The sequence below is a fragment of the Manis pentadactyla genome, chromosome 17 (genome assembly GCF_030020395.1).
Source record: "Manis pentadactyla isolate mManPen7 chromosome 17, mManPen7.hap1, whole genome shotgun sequence".
Classification (NCBI taxonomy): domain Eukaryota; kingdom Metazoa; phylum Chordata; class Mammalia; order Pholidota; family Manidae; genus Manis; species Manis pentadactyla.
In genome coordinates, this window is record NC_080035.1 from 49,225,816 (window position 1) to 49,245,755 (window position 19,940).

At 41.1% G+C, this 19,940-nt stretch overlaps 1 protein-coding gene across 1 annotated transcript in view; it reads left to right on the forward strand.

Annotated features, from left to right (window-relative positions):
- Positions 1-233: 233 nt before the first annotated feature.
- Positions 234-19,940, forward strand: part of GPC5 (glypican 5) — a 685,014-nt gene continuing 665,307 nt past the window's right edge. The window contains exon 1 of the mRNA XM_036893786.2: positions 234-768. Within this exon, the coding sequence (XP_036749681.2) occupies positions 603-768 (166 nt within the window). The 5' untranslated portion in view covers positions 234-602. The remainder of the gene's footprint in view (positions 769-19,940) is intronic.

Sequence of the window (19,940 nt, forward strand, 5' to 3'; positions counted from 1 at the left end):
TGCCTTGTCTTCTCTGGGCCTCTATCGGACTGCTGTTCCCCGGGATGGGATGGAAGAGCGCGGTCCAGGATTCATTTCATTTCATTTCATTTGTTGCTCGTCTCCGGGCTGTGCGGCTCTGCAGGTTCCCCAGCGTGGGCGGCGCTGACAGGAGCTGCGCGGGTGCGGCCAGGGGCTGCGCGCCGGAGGCGGAGCCTGGCCGCGGCGGGGCGGGGCTTGTCCGCGGAGCGCAGCCGGCGGCGCGTCCCAGGTTGGCGGCCCCGAGCCGAGCCCGCGGCAACAGCGGCGACGGCGGCCAGAGCCGGATGGTGGCGGGCCCGGTGCGGCTCCAGCCGTCTTCCTCGCCCGCGCAGCGCTAGCTTGCCCTGCGGGAGAGGGAGACCTGGCGGCGCTCGGGGCGAGGACTCGGGTGTCTCAGTCTCCGGGCTCCGCGCGAGGAAGCCCAAGGCTCCCAGGTGAAGCCGGTGTCCCAGAGCGATCCCGGAACGCCCGCTGCCGGATCGCTCCTGGAAACCTTGGACGCCGAGCTTCTTCCACCGCCTGCAGTGCAGGGCGTGCGGGGAAAGGGGTGCACGGAAGGGGAAGGGGTGACCGGGACACCGATGATGGACGCACAGACGTGTCGCATGGGCTGTCGCTGCCTCCTGCTGCTGGCTCTCGTTGGGGCTGCCCGGAACGAGGGTGTGCAGAGCTGCGAAGAAGTTCGCAAACTTTTCCAGTGGCGCCTGGTGGGAGTTGTCAAGGGGCTGCCGGATTCGCCTCGGGCAGGTAAGGCGCGGCTCGCGGGCGCAGGGCTGTGCGCCTGGGCACGACGGGGGCGTCTTGAGCGCCGGCCCGGGGCTCTTCAGCTTTCGGGGAGACCCTTCGCTGGCAGGTGCCCTTTCAGGCCCTGCGGCCGCGCGCAGTGAACCCCCGCGAGGCGTCTGGAGGCTGGGTGTGGAGCATCCCGAGCGCAGCGCAGCTCCGGGGCTCCCTGACTGCACCGGCAGCCAGGCCGACCTCTGGGCGTTCGCTTCCCGCCCCAGCTGCCTTAGCCTGGGCTGATGCATCGGGAGACGTCAGGAAAGCTAACAGCTGGGCACAGCGCGGCCTGACCATGTTTCTGCTCCGAGTGGGAATTTCTCCAGTGCGCGGCCGGGGGCCTCTGCTGTTTTCTCGTAAGGTGGACGGAGTTGGGTTGGTCTTCAAGTTTGATGCTAAAAACACAAACGTGCGTTCTGCTCCTTTCCTTCAGGACCAGGCATTGCCGAGGGCAGGGGGTCTTCTGTAACTAGGATTTGGAGCCGGAGCACCCACGCTGGCGTGATCCTTAACCACCCTTTAATGCGCTGGCACAAGCCCTCCTTGCGGGAACCAAACTACCCACTGTGTTTCTTGGAACCACCCGGTAGTTTCAACGCCTGAAAGGTGTGACGGCAACAGGCAATCAAACAATATATTGAGGAGCCACCTGACATGAATGAGATATACCAGGGTTTGAAGGGGGAAGAATACAGTGAGCGTGGCCGGTGTAGATTCTGCTTGCTGTAAGCGCCTTTTGCCTGCACGTTTACCACCTGCTCCCCGCCTCCACAGCGTAAATTTCCTTCTGCTGGCGGGATTTACGGTTTACGTTCTGTCAGGAAGATTAGTTCTCAGTTGTCAAACCCAATAGAAGGTGTCGGGGGCTAAGATCTCACTACAGTAATGCACTCTGCTATGAAGCCAACACACAAACGACGCTCTAAGCTTATTGGTTGAACAAAGAACTTGTAGAGGATAGATGCTTGGGTCTAAAATACGTCCTCTTCCTGAGTTTTTTGGATGAGTAGACTTGCTCCTTAGCACGATGGAGCTGTAGCTGATTTGCTTGATTGATTTGCTGGTTTTGAACTCAGTTCTCAAATCATCCCATAAGGAAAATCTGGGCTTTTGGGACCACCGAATCCTTTTAGTTTACCAGCCTTTTATATTTGAAATATATTTCAAAATTTATAATTCAAATATTTATTTGAATACCTATTTGACATTAGGTGCCTTTTCTATATAGTACTTGACACAACCCAGTTGATACTCTCAGCTTAGGGCAGTTTTTCTATCCTCAAACAATAGTACCTCTTTATAAACCTGTTTTCTTTTATCAGTGCACTCCTGTCTTTAAAAAAAAAAAAGATATACCAGTGTGTGTGTTGGGAAGGGGGACACCGTGAGGACATTGAGCTGTGAAATCCTTGCCTGCATTATTACATTTACCCCCAAGATACTATAATTCTGGCTGATAGGTTTAGGAGTTCAGATGTGGCCAGCTCCACAGTAGGGCCTTGATTTCACCATCCTTCTCCGTATTTCTGGTGCCTGGTGAATGCAACACATTGAATAGGCATTACATTTCTAGAACCTTGGATGTGTTTTATCTCTTTTGAAGAGGCTTTTCAGAGTTATCAGTCACTGGCATAGCATTTTACCAGAATATGATGGGGAAATTGAAGCTCTGCCCTACAGAAAAGGAAATGGTTGGGTGTATTTGCATTTGAAACACAGGACACCAAATAGGAGCCAGGATGGAAAGCACGTTATTTTCTAAGACATTCTGGTTTCCCCATTGCTAGTGCCTTTCTTTATCTTTGGCTTAAGGTAATGGAGAAATTAAAGCTGTACCACTAAAGGGGCCTTTTAGGGTTGCACTCTTAAGGACATTAGTAGTGCTGGGGTAAAGAAGTGCTAAATTATTTTGATATTTGAATTTAGATAAAGTCATCTGAAAGTATTATTTTGAATTAGAATCACCCAATAAAAAGTAATCATATATGAATTTGATATCATTTTGAATTTTTCTTGTCTCTGTATTGTTGGTAATTTATTAATTTGGATAATTAAATAAAATATTCAATTGTTTACTTTAACATTGATGTTTCTCTTCCCACTAAAAAAATCTCATTCCCAAATTGAGTAAACCACCCATATACCACATGCTTCGTAAGTGCTTTTCTTTATTTTTGTTTTTATATATGATCAACAACATTTAGCTTGATTGAGTATGGTAGTTGGGTATGTTATTTTCTAAAATTACCCTCGACTCAAGAGAGAGCATAGTTTATCTACAAGTCGTCACTTTCACATAAGGATACAAGTATTAATATTCTCTGTAACAAACCTATACTTACTGAGCACACAGGCCTTCACTGACTAAAGCAAATACATTTATTTATTTCTCTTTTCCCCTTCATCTGTTTCACTTATTAAAAGCTAATACATTTAATTTTGCTGTTTGTTTTACTTGAAAGTTCATTTTAGTGCCTGCTTCAGTTATTGTCCACAAGTGGTTAATTCTTGAGATGACTAGCCAAAATGGTATTTTAAAAATATAAACAGGTAGGATATAACTTTTTACAGTTTCTTCCTACATTCATGACTTTCACATTTCCTGAAATCTATGTCACTTAATTTGAAATTATTAAAATGGTGAGAACAGCCATTTAAGCTGTTTCTCAGATTCCCCTCACCTTTGTTCTCTACCCTGCTCCAATTCTTTTAAGCCTTTTGAGCTCCTGAGGATGTTTGGATGAGAAATGTAAAAAAAGGAGAGAAGGTGTAAATGTGATTAGAATTACAGATTTCTCTGTGTTCTGATTTTATTTCCTAAGTAGTAGTCAAGGTGCCCTTTGCACTTGTTTGTTTTATTCAGAAAAAAACTGTTAGTGAAAATGTCTTTTAAAGGTCCTTTTATTTTTATTTATTGGGGAGGAGGGATAATAGTGTCCATTGAAATTCTTTTCACACACTCGTTGTTTCCTTTTTTAAAGAAGGTAATTCAGAAAGGAGAAGCTTATAAAAAATCCAAGACTAGATGCAGATAATTTATGTACCAACTAGTTTTAAAAATGTTGCTATTCACTGATACAGAGTAGTTTGTGAAAGATAACTTTTTTGGTAGCTTTTGGCTGTAAATGGGATAATAAAAAATACTTGCTGTGGTAAAATGAAATTTTAATACTATAGGACATTTTAAGTAATGCTCTATAGTTTTATTTTTTAACTGCTGTCATTATAGTCAAATTTTATCATTGCTTCAAGGACAGTGTTTTATTCTCACACCCAAAAGGAATGATACACCTGGTAACTTTGGAGCTTGCAATTATAGGCATTTGGGTTTCAAAACTTAGTTCTGCATCTATAGCTCTGTGACCTAGTTAGTAGTGATCTGTCCACTTTGGACCTCTGTTCCATCATCTGTAAAATGTGAATATAGTTCTTAAAGGGTTGTTGCATAGATGAAATGATATTATGTATGTATGTAAAATAGCACAAATCCAGGCACAAAGGAAGTGGTCAAAAAATGTGTTGTTGCCATTTATAGTTTTTTATTCAGCTTCTTGATTTTTACTGGACTTACCTTTAAGGGTGAGATTTCAGTTTTAGATTTCTACATATCAGATGTTTTTATAATAACTAGTTTCTTTTTTTAAGTCACATTGAGAAGATTCAACATTGAGAGATACATTTCTATATGGTGAAAATTTGTTTCTTTTTGTCCCACTGCTAACTTTCATAGGGTAGTTTAGGGGTTCACACATTTGGATGGCTGGTGGCCACAGTCACTCACTGATAGTCATCTCAAATTGGGATTCTTGTTTCTTATGAACTAATCCCTTTTGCTGCTTGGGCAGTGTAGTTAAGGTGGCCCAATTTCTAAAGCCATAAAAGGGATCCATGGTCTGACACTGGGGCAGATTATTAATTATCAGGATCACCCTGTGTTGAAGCCCACCAACCAGAAATCACCAGAAACAAACCTGTAGTCAAACAAATCAGGCTGATTTTGCATGCTGCAGCAAGGAGATTGTACACCACACGAACTGTGGCTGTCTTGGTAAGAGGCAGTTGAGGAGGGCTTTTATAGGATTTGGGTTTGTGCTGGGTGATTATAAGCAGAGTTTAATGAAGCAGGGCTATTCTAGAATTGGTGTCTTTGTGATTTATTCAGGTGTCAGGAAGATTAAGGTGGTGTTAAGTTGTTGATAGTGAAGAAGCAATAGTCTCAGTGGTCAAAGAAGGGGGTGTCTAGTCATTTTTGTTATTGCAGAGCATCCTTGTGGCTGTCCTGCTATACCACAGGTCTCAAGTAGCTTTGTCTCATCACTGTTTTCTTATTCTATGCATGTTGTCTATGTTTAGTTGTAAACATCAAGACCTAGTTCCATCTTGTCACTTTCTCCTCTGGAAAATCCATTGTGTGTGCTTTCATGTCTAAGAAAATCATACGTTTCATTTTTATCCAGGTCTTTAGTGAAGCTGAAGGATGGGAAAGTGAGTATGATTTTCTGCTTCAGGGCCATCTAGAGTATGACTGTCCATCAGGCCCCTGAGTTGTACTAATCACACCCTAGTCCCTTGTAGTCACTTCAGTAACAAATATAAATGTGTGTGTCCCTGTCCCCTCTCCATCTCATCATTTAAGTTCCTTTTTGCCCAGTGTCCAACATCTTATGTTTGTATAATTGGCTTTAGGAGGAGTACCATTTGAGGACTTAAGAATAGCATTTTATAATTATTCTACCCTCCTCCCCAAACCAGTTTCCATCTTGTCAAGACTTCCTGCAGTATGGATTTTTGTCTTGTCTCTGTGGGTGTAGTATACTTTCAAGATTTGATAAGAACACATTCTAAATCTACAATATTTCTTTTATCATTATCTGGTATAAGACCAAAAGCAACATTCCAACAATTAGATGCCTCTCTTAAACAGACACGATTTATAGATCAATGACCTCTTTGTATAACTTCAAGAAACCACAAATCTGTTTTGTTAAATGAAGTCATGAGAGACTTCAGACATATGCTTTGTTGAAATAGACTGTGAGTGTGGTAAATGATCTCCTGGTTAAGTAACCATAGCAATTAATTTTAAGGAATAGCCATTTTCCATATCTACCTTTCTTTTATAAAAGCCTGACCTTCAACTAGAAGAAAAGACAATACCAACTGTGCCCTCAATTCTCCCACTTTTCAGCTTTAGAAATTTCAAATTCCACTAATGATACTGATAAAATCATCCTAAAATGATTAGTCATTCTTCTGTGAATCATAATAAATAGGGCAGCTTTTAAAAATGTTATCATTGTATTTTTTTTAATTATTCAAAAGAATATTAATTGAACTGTAATTGCCATGTAATATCCTGTAAGTTTTAGGTGTAGATCATAGTGATTCATTATTTTTGTACATTACAAATTGATTCCTACCATAAGTCTAATTGCCATCTGTCACCATACAAAATTATTGCAATGTACATTGTCCCAGTTCTCAGCTTAAATACCAGCTCTTCAGAGAGGTCTTTCTCAAGATTCACTAAACTATATTCCCCCAGTTATTATTGTAGAACCCCTTTTGTTTCTTTCATGACACTTAACATGGTGCCATATTTCCTTTCTTTCTTTTTACAATTAACATTTCACTACTAGTTTGCATGCATGTTGAAAACAGAGAACATGTCTACTGGGGCCAGTTTAATGGGCCTACCAACCTGTGCAGTCACACAGGTTCCCACACTTGTTAAGTGTCCTGTGCTTGGTTTAATGTTATGCTAATGCCTTCTTGAAGTTTGAACAAAGGCTTCTGCATTTTCTTTTTGCACTGGGCCTTGCAAATTATGTAGCCAGTCCTTTCGTGGACCTTGTTCACTGTAGAATATCTGGTGCCTAGAACAGTGCCTGACATGTATTAAGAGTTTAAATATTTGTTGAATAATTTGCTAAAGCTTTAAGGAACATCTAACTATGTTTTTTGAACTTTCTGGTTCTGAAGAGTTAAATTCTAGAAGTCAGTCCATGGCTATTGAACGTCCAAGATTCTGCTGTCTATATACAGTGATACTTTTTATGTTTTATGGTGATATATAAATGGGTTAAAGATTGACTCCTATGCTTTTTTACTTCTTCATTGCAGGTTGGGATCATTAACTCAAAACCCACCAGTGCCAAACTCATATTTTTACACATCCAGTTACTTTAAATATAGCTCAAGTAAGCATATTTTTAATCCTTTAGAGCCTGCCTGCTTTGCATACTCCACAAAACTACAACCAACATCTGCTAAGCATAGCTAAAACAAACTTGGGGCCTGTAAAAGATCCCAAGTGACTGCAGCCCTTTGGAAAGACTGCCAGCTTGGCATGGAGCAACGTCATCCAGACATGGGAGCCCCCTCTCCAGTTCCCCTCTTCCGGCAGTGCTCTTGCCCTCTTCCTCTTCTGGGTGGTGGCCCTGTGCTAATGTCTCGGGAAGGTCTCCTGCTCTGAAGAACATCTCTTTTCTTGCAACCTGTCAAAGTGTCACCCAAATGAGGCTCAGTGTATACTGCTGCCATCTCGAGGTCCTGTCTTTTCCTTGATCAGCCCTGAAATCCTCAAAATCACCACATACAGATCAATACTTAGTTATTTCTAATATAAGCTAGGGACTCAAAGCAGCAATACTGATTTTAAATATATTTCTTCAAATGGCCTTCTTGGAGCAGTTGGGCAATGCATCAGTCTCATACATATATTTCTTTCCTTCTACTAGACTGTAGGCTACTTGAGAGCAGGATTTATGATTGATTTATCTTTTTGTTCTATGATTAGGCCAAATTAATATATAAACTGATTTGTAGAATCATTCTTATATGTATAGTTACTTAATAGGCACAATTTATTGTATTTAATTTTTTATGCTTAATATTAACAGAATGAGAAGTGTGAAAGGTGAAGTTTTAAAAAATATATTCTGATCTGGGACAGTTGTGCTGAGTAAATTGTTTTTGCGGAGTTAATAATTTGATATGTAACTCTGCCATAAATTCTATGAAGTGATCCAACCCTTTTAAGTATAAATTTAAAGGACTTTTAATCTACATTTTCCAACATTTTTGTAACGGAGTAGACAAATTGCCAAAGAAATGTCTAGGAGAAAGTTTCCTCAAATGTCCTATAAGGAAAAAAAGATTACTTAACATTTGAGGGATTCATTTGTACAGTTTTTATCATCATGTCGACAGTGTGACTGGTATGTCTTAGAGCATTAATTGATCTTATTGGGAGAATGGAGAAAAATAAAGGTGATCAAATATAATTTACATTTGGATCTGGATTGTTTGGTTTGTATTTTATTTGAGTACATTTCTTGCAAAATGGTTTCTTCCCATGAGGAAATTAATAGTAAGGAACTAGAAAATGATTCAGTTTTTCTGTCTGCCACCCTTATTAATTCCATATTGAGAGTAAAGTACACATCACTTATCTATGGAATTATTCCTGATCTGGGAAGATTTTTTATTAAAGGATACAGACTTGGGGTTCAGACTTCTGCAGACTAAGCAGAGAGACTACAGCGTTTCAGAATAAACAAATAATTGCTGCTAAATCACAAAATATGATACATGGTAGCAGATATAATCTGTCTCTAAATTATTTCCAACAGATCCAGTTTTAGAACTACTCACCTAAACTTTAGAAATTCTTTTCAATTTATCTTAGATAGCTTATAAAAAAATTTTTTTCTGTATGTAGTTGGTTATTCATTTAGGATATCTTACAAGAGGTATTAGGAAATTTTACCTAAATAGAAGGATTAAGTCAGTGCTAATGAGGCATGTATATTTTGACATGGTTCAGCTGTTAAATATGCTTCAAATGCAGTCATATTTAAAAACTAGTGAACCTACTTATTTATTACTCATATTTGGGTAAGGGTTTGAATTACTAGTTTTCTTCTGTGCTATGATAATCAAATTTATTTTGGTTTTTATAATTGTATACAGGCAATATAATTAAATAATCTTTGCAGTTATCTTTTTATAGCTCATAGATTTTTGCTCTACCTTGTTTTGTAGTTTCAAGGGACTTTAGTTCATGATTTCTTCAATATGCATTTTGGAAGAGGATAAGAACTGAGAAGGAAATTTGATAAAACGTGAATCAAAACTGTGCTTTCATTGATCAAAGGAACATAAAATTATTTCTGGATGTCCTTGTTCATTACATATATATTTCTTAAATGGAAGACTGTTAGTATTAAATTACTGGTTCAGATTTATTTGCTTTTTGAGCAACTCTTATTTAGTAAGGTTATACCAAGTTTCATTTGGTTCATTTTCTTTTGATCACTGAAAATGTCTGTGTTTAATGAGCTGAAACTGAAGTAGGTCAATAAAATGAAGAGATTAACAGTCTTTTCTCACCAGGCTTGGAAGACATTTTACTTTGGGGATAAAAACACTACTTTAAAAAAAAAAGGTTTTTTGATCAACTTAAAAAATAAAAGAAATAGGAGTAACATTGAAAGAGTCAAAAAGCATAGGAATCCATGGATTCTTCAGTTGGAGATATGTGGTCTATGTTGATATGGTTAAGAGTTTTAGTTATAAAGCAAAACTAGATTTTACTTTTTACTTGTATAAGTTCAGGGGCCCAAATAAACTTCAGGTTATTAAGTATTTAATATTCTATTCATCTTTGGACATACTGTACATACAAAGTGAGGAAAAACAGTAGGTATAAAAAAGCATTGAAATGTTGCCATGGGATAAATAAATAGGAAAAGCAGACATTTTACCTTAATTTGTCCCATATTATGGTTCCATATTTTAGTGAATAGCAGTAAGTTTATACTTTTGAAATAGCTTAGTCTTGACTCTATCACTTATGTGCTATGTGACCATTAGCGAACAACTCAGCTTGTCAGAAAATGTTCTTCTTTCTTCATAAGGACAGTGGTAGTAGCCTTTCTCTTTTCCTTTTCAGTGGTTTTTGTGGACCACATGGTATGGTGAAAGAACCTTGTAAATGGCTATTTTCTACAAATGCTACATATATTGTTAATTCTATTACAAATGATCTTCTTTGATACATTTAAAAATTATTTTTGCTGCACCAGGAAGCAGGCAAAGAAATCACAGTAGAAATCCTTTTCCTTCATGCTAATAAAAATACCAAACTGTCAAGTGTTTTTCTGGCATCACACATCCTCATAGCATGAATCCTGGATTCTTGGAAACAATCCTTTTTTCATTCTTTAGTTAGTAAATTTAGTGATTTATAATTTATAGTTTAATTCTATGCAAAATTAGGTTTGCTTATTTATGTAGTTTAAGACCTAAAGACTTAAAAAAAAGTTTTTTTTGCAAGAAAATGTCATTTAAATTAATTCAGTGAAGATCAAGAGGGAGGTACTTTGCCTGGAAATTTGAGTAAGAGTGGGGATATGTTCTACAACATGTGCTTGACTTCATCAGGTGAGGAGGAGTTCTCTACTGTCTTTTATCATGTTACTGCATGTCATAGTACTGAGGGGTCTTTATGTGCCCCCTGTATTGGGGATAAAAACTTTTCTGTTATATGGCAAGTCTCTGCCCTTTCAGAGGGACTCTCCAGCCTGCTCTGTTCCTGGACTCTATCAGTGGGAATCCTTGCCTCTGACAGTCAATGGGAAGCAGTGGCTGGAAACAGACAGGGCAAGTAGAGTATGGTAGCTCGAGGATCTCACTTTGTGGAGTCACTGCAGTCTAGCTATGTCCCTTAATCTAAGCACATGGCTCCTCCCCAGTTGACCTCACAAGTCTCTCTGAATTCTGGTAACTACTTTCTCCTCCTTCCCCCTAAGTGGTAGTAAGAGCTCCTTCTTCATTGTCACTAGCTAGGAGGTACTGCACTGTCCTGTATGGTTTTCCTATACCTTGCCCTTTATAAAAATTTTATTAAACAATCCTATTTGAGAGTACCAATCTTTCCTTTCAGGATCCTGTATAATAAAATTTCATATATTTTGAATATTGAAATCTACAGCTTTCAGAGATAATTTGACTTGTAATTAAAATGTATAGAGGAAGACCTAGCCATGGCAGTCAGACAAGACAAAGAGATAAAAGGCATCAAAACTGGTAAGAGAATCACCATTTGCATATAACATGATACTCTATATAGAAAACCCTAAAGACTCCACCGAAAATTAAAACTATTAGAAGTAAAAACTAGATTCAGGAAAGTTACAGGATAAAAAATTGATACACAGAAATCTGTTGCCTTCTTATATAGTAACAACAAACTAGCAGAAAGAGAAATCAGGAAAACAATTCCATGTACAATTGCATCAAAAAGAATAAAATACCTAGGAATAAACTTAATCAAGGTGGTGAAAGACCTGCACTATGAAAACTATAAGATATTCATGCGAGAAATTAAAGAACAAATAAGTAGAAATCTATCCCATGCTCATGGATAGGAAGAATGGATATTGTCAAAATGGCCATCCTGCCCAAAGCAATTTACAGATTCAATGCAATCCCTATAAAAATACCAAATATGTTTTTTCAATGAATCACAGCAAATAACCCTTATTAAATTCATATGGAATATGAATAGTCCTCCAAATAGCTAAAGCAATCCTGAGGAAGAAGAACAAAGCTCGGGGTATTATGTTCCCTGACTTCTAAGTTATACTACAAAGCTACAGTAATCAAAACAGTATGGCACTGGCACAAGAAGAGATGTATTAATTGATGGAACAGACTAGAGAACACAGATAAAATCCATGATATTATATGATATAGGATTAATGAATATACAATGGGGAAAAGACACGCTCTTCAATAACTGGTGTTGGAAAACTGGACAGCTACATGCAAGAGGATGAAACTGGATTACTGTCTAACCCCTTACACAAAAATAAACTCAAAATGGATTAAATACTTGAATGTGACTCATGAAACCATGGTCTGGCCCCTTCTTTAGCCTCATGTGTTCTCTTTCTCCCCATTTGGATGGGTCAGTGTTTGATCCTGAACTTCCATAAGTAAAACTCTTCCTCACAGATCAGCCCTAGAAGAATGGAGGTGCTCTAAACTAACGTCAGAGCTGAGACTCGTTTCTAACATCTTCTCTGAATCAGAGTGACTAACTAGGGGCCATGTCACGAAGGGCAAATGGAAGCATTGTTTTTCCTTTGGACTACTGTGATAGTCTGTTGGCCTTATTTGTAGTTTTGTCTTATTTGAAGTCACTTTCCATACTGCTTCAAAGGTGATGTTTCTAAAAGAAAACCTGACAACACTGCCCTTCTAAACTAGCTCAAACTTTCTGATTCACATAACAGAAGCCCAACTAAAATCATCTTAAACTATAAAAAGAATGCACTGCCAGCATATTGAGTCATCTCAAAGGACAGTGAAGACAAAGAAGGAGCAGGGATGCAGATGGGCTAAAGAAATGAAAAGTGGGACTGGAATGTTTATTGATCTCTTATTCTGTGTGGCTTTAGGCATTTTTTCTTACTGCAGAGTAACCTTCTTCCTATAGTAGAAAATAGACTGCCATATAGCTACCCCCCAAAGGGGGAAACCGACCCAGCTCTCTTGGTTGCAAGTTTAAGAATTTCACACAGAGGATGACTTTACAGAATACGGCAATTTTTTCATGAACTATAAAGATGAGCTGGTGTAGGGGAAGGGGAAGGAAGAGGTCCTAGAAAAACTGTTCAAGTCATACATATGAATTCAGGGATGTTTGGCACATTTTAAAACATCTTTGATGGTTCCCCAGTGCTTATGACAAAAGCTCAAATTACCATGTATTGTATTTAAATTTCTCACTGATATAATTCCTGCCTCCTTTTCCAGTCTCCTCTCCTTATCTCCACTCTCTCCTGTTCCCCTCTCTTTTGGGAGAGGTAGTTCACCTTGGGCTCTGAGGGTCATGTGTGTTTTTACCATGTATACCAAGAATGCAAGGCTCTGACTGCCTTTTACTTTAGCCATTTTTCAGTGTTGTGTTTGCAGCAAGCAACCTTGAGTGATAGTTTCTCCCAGGAAAAGAGCAGGAGTGTTTTTACAGAAGGGGTGAATCCCCAACAAGATCAGTGTTCTTCCCCTGTGACACAGCATGTGCAGGCCTCCATCTAGGAGGGTGTGGGTAAAATTTCAATATTTCCAGACTCTCTCACCTGGAGATGACTCAATATGCTGGCAGTGCATTCTCGCCTTCACAGTTGGGTCAGGGGTGAATGGGAGTAAAGGACTTCTTGTAAGCAATAAACAGGTTTCTCACACTTTTATTTTTTCTTTTGATTGATTTCAGCTTCAAAGGTTTATTTGCCCTGGGCTGGGAACATATTTTCCCCCCAGAGTTATACCGAGTGGTAGTTGGCAGGAACTCTGAACACAAAATCTGCCTTTATGGGTGTGATGCTTCGGTGGGCTGTCCCTAGAGAAGGTAAGCAGATATCCAGACACCCCCCTGCGGATGGTGAGGAGGCCCTGGTGGCTGCTGCGTGTTTTGTGGGATTTTTGTTTCACGAGATAATCCGAAGAGTTATCGAGGGGAGAGACACACTTTGGTGTTACTTGGACAAGCTGGACGATGGCCTCTAGGATGCCCTCAAGAAAGAGAGACAGTTACTGAGAAGACAGGTTGCGCTCCTGGAAGATAACGTTAGCAGCAAGGGAGGAGGTGGCAGGAGAAGCCACGTTGCACGGGGTAGTGGGGGAAGGGGAGGAAAGAGCGGTGCCTTCAGCCCGGGATATGGTAGAGGAGATGTCGGGAAGGGATGGGGGTGGGGACAAGGGCTGAGCTGTTACGGAAGCCACCTCCTGAGGCACCAGCCTCTCCTGTATTAAAGGCCCACCTGATTGTAATTAAGAAAATAAAAATGCAGTAACCGCAAGCTCCTCAGGGAGGAGTAGCTCCCTCCCCGGGTTGTGAAGCGCTCCATGCTCCGCCCCTGTACCCAAGATGAGCTGGTGGACATGCACATCCAGTTTTGGCAGAAGCCATTGGAACCTCTGCCTACATGGCTTTTGCGTCTTTGGGATATGGGAGTAGAAAACATTGTTATGTCGGGTTCTGAAATGGCTAGACCTATAATCCTTTTAATTCCCTGGTGTAGTCCGTGAAAAAGCCAGACTGCTCTGAGCATATGACCATGGATTACAGGGAATTGAATAAAGTCAAACCTCCTTTGGATGCCGCTGTCCCCTCTGGATGCTACCAGCCCTTACAGACACCCTCAGCCATGAGCTGAGAATGTATCATTATATTGTGGACCTTGCTAATGCTTTCTTCTCTATTGACATAGCACAGGAAAGTCAGGAGCAGTCTGCCTTCACATGGGAAGGCCAGCAGTGATATTCACTGTCCTTCCACAGGGATACCTCTACAGTTCCACCATTTGTCACAGACTTACAGCCCAGGACTTGGCCACATGGAAGAAACCGCAAACAGTGCATCTGTATCACTGCATTGATGATGTGCTCACGTCTTATTCCCTTGCAAATTTAGAAGGGGCAGTTCCTAGATGGTTGCAATATCTATAGGAGAAAGGATGGGATGTGAACAGCACCAAGGTTCAGGGACCTGGCTTGTCAATAAAGTTCCTGGGGGTTGTCTGGTCAGGGAAAACTAAAGTTATCCCAGAATCAGTCATAGACAAGGTCCAGGCTTTCCCTACCCTTGCCACTGTGGCGCTGTTACAGGTGTTTGGGTCTTTTGGGCTCCTGAAGAGTGTTTATCCTGTACTTGGCACAAATTCTGAAGCCCATATACTGGTTGGTATGAAAGGGCATCAGGTGGGACTGGGATGAAACATGTGCAGCTGCTTTTACTGCTGCTAAGCAAGCAGTCAAGGCTGTACAGGCCCTGAGTGTAATGGACCCATCAAGGCCCTGTGAGCTACATGTTCATGTAACTGAAGATGGTTGTGGATGGGGACTTTGGCAGCGGCTTGAATGGACATACCAACCTATTGGACTCTGGTCATGACTACAGAAAGGAGCAGATGTCCAGTACACCTTGATAGAGAAGCAACTGGTTGCTATGGACCATGCCTTGCTGGCTATGGAGCCCATCACGGAATAGCTCTGACCAAAGTAACATCTACCTATCCCAATGCAAGATGGGTGTGAGACTGGACCCAAAGGCCACCAAGTGGTGTGGCATAGACACCTACACTGGCCAAATGGGGCATGTACTTACAGCAGTGTAGTGCCCTCTCAAATAGCCCCCTAAGTGGAGAACTCCAATGCTTACTGGGGCCAGTGACATATACCAGTGGAAAACAGGAAGAACTTGCTTTTAAGCCATTGATATTTGAGAGTCCTTATCAGGAGCAAAAAGCCGCTATACCTGAAGATGCTTGGTATACAGATGGCTCCAGTCATGGGCAGCCCCCAAAGTGGAGGGCTGTGGCTTTCCATCCTAAGACTGAGACAATGTGGATGAAACACAGAAAGAGGAAAGAGCAATCAATGGACTGAGTTGCAGGCAGTATGTTTTGTGATCACTCAGGAGCCTTCCCCTATAGTTGTCTGCACTGACAGCAGGGCCGTCTATTGGGGCTTGACTCTGTGGCTACTGACATGGTACCATGCCAACTGGGTGGTTGGTCACCAGCCCCTTTGGGGGCAAGATGTATGGGCCTCTGGTTTGACTAAGACAGTTACCATATATCATGTGATGGGCCATTTGCCTTTGGCATTCCCAGGGAATGATGAAGCAGATATGTTGGCCCAGGTGTGTTGGCTAGAAGGAAAGCCTGCCTCTGATGTAGCCCAATGGTTACATCAGCATTTGTTGCATGCTATGCAAATGATACTGTGGGCTGTAGCCCATCTGGTGGGGGGCTTGCTGTTGACCTTTGAAGAAGTTAGCAGAGCCCAGAAGGAGTACCTTGTGTGCCCTAAGAGGGACTTAACACTGAATCCCACATCAACATGGGACAATAGTAAAGGGGCTGATATGGGTGTCAGGCAAGGATGAAAAGGTTGGCTCACTGGAGATGGCTCACCTTGTCAGGTGGCAGATAGACTATATGGGCCTCTACCCATATCAGAAGGGTATCTGAATGCCATGACTTGTGTGGACACAGCTACTGACCTGTTGGTTGCTTTTCCTGCACATCTTGCAGATCAGCAAACCACCAAAAGGGGCCTAAAGCATCTCTTTGCAGCCTATGGCCAGCCACAGGTGATTGAGGAGCTATCAAGGCACCTACTTACTGGACATGTTACAAGAATGGGGACAGCAATTAGGAATAAAGTGGTAGTTTCATGTACCATATAACCCTACTGGGCGCGCATGATAGAGAGGTACAATGGTTTGTTGAAATCTGGCCTGAAGTCAGACACCAACAGCTTATGGGGCTGGTCAGTTCATTTATGGACAGAGGTATGGCATTTAAATGAGTAGCCCTGAAAAGGAGCCTTGAGCCCTGTGGACATGCTAACACACATTGCTGCCTCTCCTATACAACTGTATGTGCAAAGCAAAGAGGAGTTATTGAAGCCAGGATATGGCCAACAGAGCAACATCCTGCTGCCAGCCCCAATTGCATTAAACCCTGGAGACACTGTGGAATGGACATGGCCCTGGACATTTCAACTCACAGACAAGTGATGGCTGGCCCTTCAGGCACCTTGGGGAAAGGCCTGGAAGCTGGCCTCCTGAGTGTTCCTGGAGTAACAGCAGAGTGGCCCCCAAAGATCATAGTAGTGTACCCAAAATGTCTGTGAGGTAAGAGCATCTTACGGGGAAGTTTTGTTTTATCTTTATGGCCAGTGCATGTACCTCCCGTAGCCCTATATGTTGACCCATCTGTAACTCCCACAGGGAAGGGAGTGTAGGTGTGTTATACTGGACCAGGAGGAGATCCCATTCCTGCCACTGTCCTATCACAGGACCACTCTCTTGCATACATACTACCTGATGGACAAGATTTGCTATGCTGGTGTCATTAAAACATGTATCTTATTGCCATTAAGTTTGTTTTCTTCTACAGTTCCTGTTGCCTGAATCTGTACCCTGGCTGCAGCTGCTGCCTGATGATTGCTCTGAACTCCCTACCTGTTCAGCTCTCGGCATCTGTGGAATGGGCAAGCTATGGACTTAATCTGCCTAGGACTTTGAACCTAGCTGAATCCTCTGGCTTGAGGATTATCATGAGTTTATTGGTGTTGCTATTGTATGTTATTAGTTTGATTACAGTGCTCCCGTTTTCTCACACAGGGACCATTGTGGAAGAGGGCGAGTGAGTAGATTTTGAGGTGAGATTTCTGAGGGGTAGGCTTTGGATTAAATTGCAGTATTTCCAGAATCTGTCACCTGGCCTTAGTGCATTTCCATATCAATAAGTGTTTCCAAGGGGTGAGAGAAGTAGTCCATCTCCATATCAAGGGGCTTGGAGAGCAAGTATTTTCCTGGACCAGAGAGATATGGTGGGGCCTTCATAGCTGGGTTGCAAGAGAGACACAGATGAAGGATGAATGGGAGTAGATGACTTCTTATAAGCAATAAATGTGTTTCTTTCTGTTTATTTTTCCCTTTGACTGATTTTGGCTTCAAAGGTTCATTTGTCCTGGGCTGGGAACATGTTTTCACCCCGGAGTTACAAAAGGTAACCAGTGTCACACTCATACTGCTTGTTTGCTGTGCTGTGAGTCTCTTGTCTTCTGCCAACATCCATGAAATGGTAACATGCAAGCAGGGAACACTCCCAGACACCTCACAGTTCCCCAACGCCTTACCCCCACCCACACCACACACAGACCTGCATTCCTTCACAGCCATACCTCAATGCTTTTATTTCTCCAGGGAGCCATGCCTTTTTGTCCTTCTTGCCTATTGTTGTCTCTGTCTGGAATATTCCCTTGTTTATCTTCCTGACCAATCTGATTTCAAGTTTGTTTTGCTATTTAACAGCTTTGTGAACTTAGACACAAATTTAACCATAATAAATTTAATTTCTCACTTATATACTAGGAATATTTTCTATATTCAAGTTGTTTTTGGTAAAGAAATTATAAAGCATCTAGTTAGAAAATTATTAAGTTATTGCTTAGAATCTCCTCTGACCCCCTTTCTTTTCTCTCCAGGAAAAGACAATCATTTATTCCTCTGTGCTCTCACAGAACTGAGCACATACTTCTTTCATAGCACTTTGTCACATTAATTAAATCTTTAACAAATGTGTCCCCCCACTAGACTGGCCCTGGAGGGATAAAGTTGCAGTCTCTCCTTGGTATCCTTAATAACTATCATAGTGTCTTGTACAGAACAGGTGTTTAATCAATATTTGATGAATTCATTTGATTTATTAATCAAAATAAAGAACAGGAAATTGCTGCACAATTTAGCACAGGTGGAAGGAAGACTCAGCATCTCCTGAAGAGCCCCCTGAGCAGGAGGCCTAAGAGCCCATTTGCAGTGTAGGGCTGCCCACTTCCACCTGCAACCTAGAAATGTATACATTTATTAGTCCTTAAGATGCCACTTTAAAGAACTCTGGTTAAGTTGCCCTCAAAAAGAATCCATGAAAACCCACACTGTTCTGCTGTATATTATTTCTATTAGCGTAATTAGTTTAATCAGTGTTCTTAGCAAAAAGGGTCTCACTAGCTGAAGGAGATAAGCTGCATCCTAGAGGTGTTTGTTCAAGGGTCCCAATGCAAATTAGCATGTTAAAGCCCTGAGAAGTACTACCTTTGAGAGAATTACCCTTGAGAGAATCTATCCATTTGATTATTAAGAAAACAGATTTATTATATTTGCATAAAGAAAGGGTTTTTTGACTGAGCTCACTTTTTATCATTCCTTTGGGACATTTTTTACTTAACACCAGTTAGGGAAGCCCTTCTTAAAAAAAATGGATGGTACAGATGGACAGATTTACAAGGAAGAATTATTATAATCTTTGAGGGGGAAGGAGGATTCTGATAGGATTCCAGTTTTCTAAGTAGCTTCCAGAGAGTAGAAGATACTCCATTGGCAGGAAGGCTCATCCCTGGGCACCTCACTGCTGGGGCCCCACTGGTGTGTCACAGACGTAATGCACAATCGGTAGTTGGAAGTATGAGCCCAAATAGCACTCAGAGTGGTATACATAAAGATTTGTAGACCAGGAGGTGTGTAGGTGAATTCCTGGGTGTAGAAGATCCCTCACAGACAGAACTGCAAGGCAGAACCTGCAGCAACAAATAAATAAGGACTAAGATAGAAGATAATCCAGTGGTGTTCCAGATGTCAAGGAAAGGCAGGGGGTAAACGATGTCAGATTTTCCAAAGAGCATAAGAGTATTAGAAATCAATAAATTTCTCGTCGATTTGACAACTGGGAGTTCACCAGTTACTTGGGGCTATGCATTTACTAAGGCCTGGTGGGGTCAGAATTGAGATTGTAGGATTGACATGAGAATGAAGTGGAAACAGTCAATGCATATCAGCCTCTTAAAAAGCTTAACATTGTAAAGAAGAAGAGAAAAAGCTAAAGTGTAAATGGTCACCTGTGTGTGTGTGTGTGTTTGTTTTGCATAGTACACACATCATGAACATGTCTAAAGGTTAAGAAAGTGTTGGACATGTGCAGAAGAAATGACTGAATGAGGCAGAGATTAGTCGCTTAGGCCTTTTGGGCTTTGTTAAGGATTTTGGGCTTAATCTGAAGAGCCATAGAAAGCTGTGGGAAATGTTTTAGCATAAGGACCACAATAAGACTTGCATTTTAAAAAGATCTTTCTTGTCTGTAGGCTCTCCATTTAAACTTATTTTCTAGGTGTAAGATAAGGATGGTGGTAGTACAGAAGGAAGTAAATTTAAAAACTAGGAGATATAATAAATGTTATTTTGATTAACAGGAATCTATTAAGGTATATACACATCATATATTCCCCTACATTTTCAAAGTTGTACATCCAGCTGAAATCAGTCCCATAAGATGAGAAGAACATATTGACCTTGAATTCATAGCTGTTTGAAAAACCTTAATTATGTTGCATGTTGTGTGTGGTTATTCATATGACATATGCTTCTCATTGTATTGTTAATATATTCCTATGCTGTAGGCCCCTTTTAACTATCTATTTGCGAGTGACTTATAAAACTTCTAGAGGAGCTAATAATTTCAGCCAGATGGGGTCGAGCCATTCAGTGTCTTAATTGTTTTCAA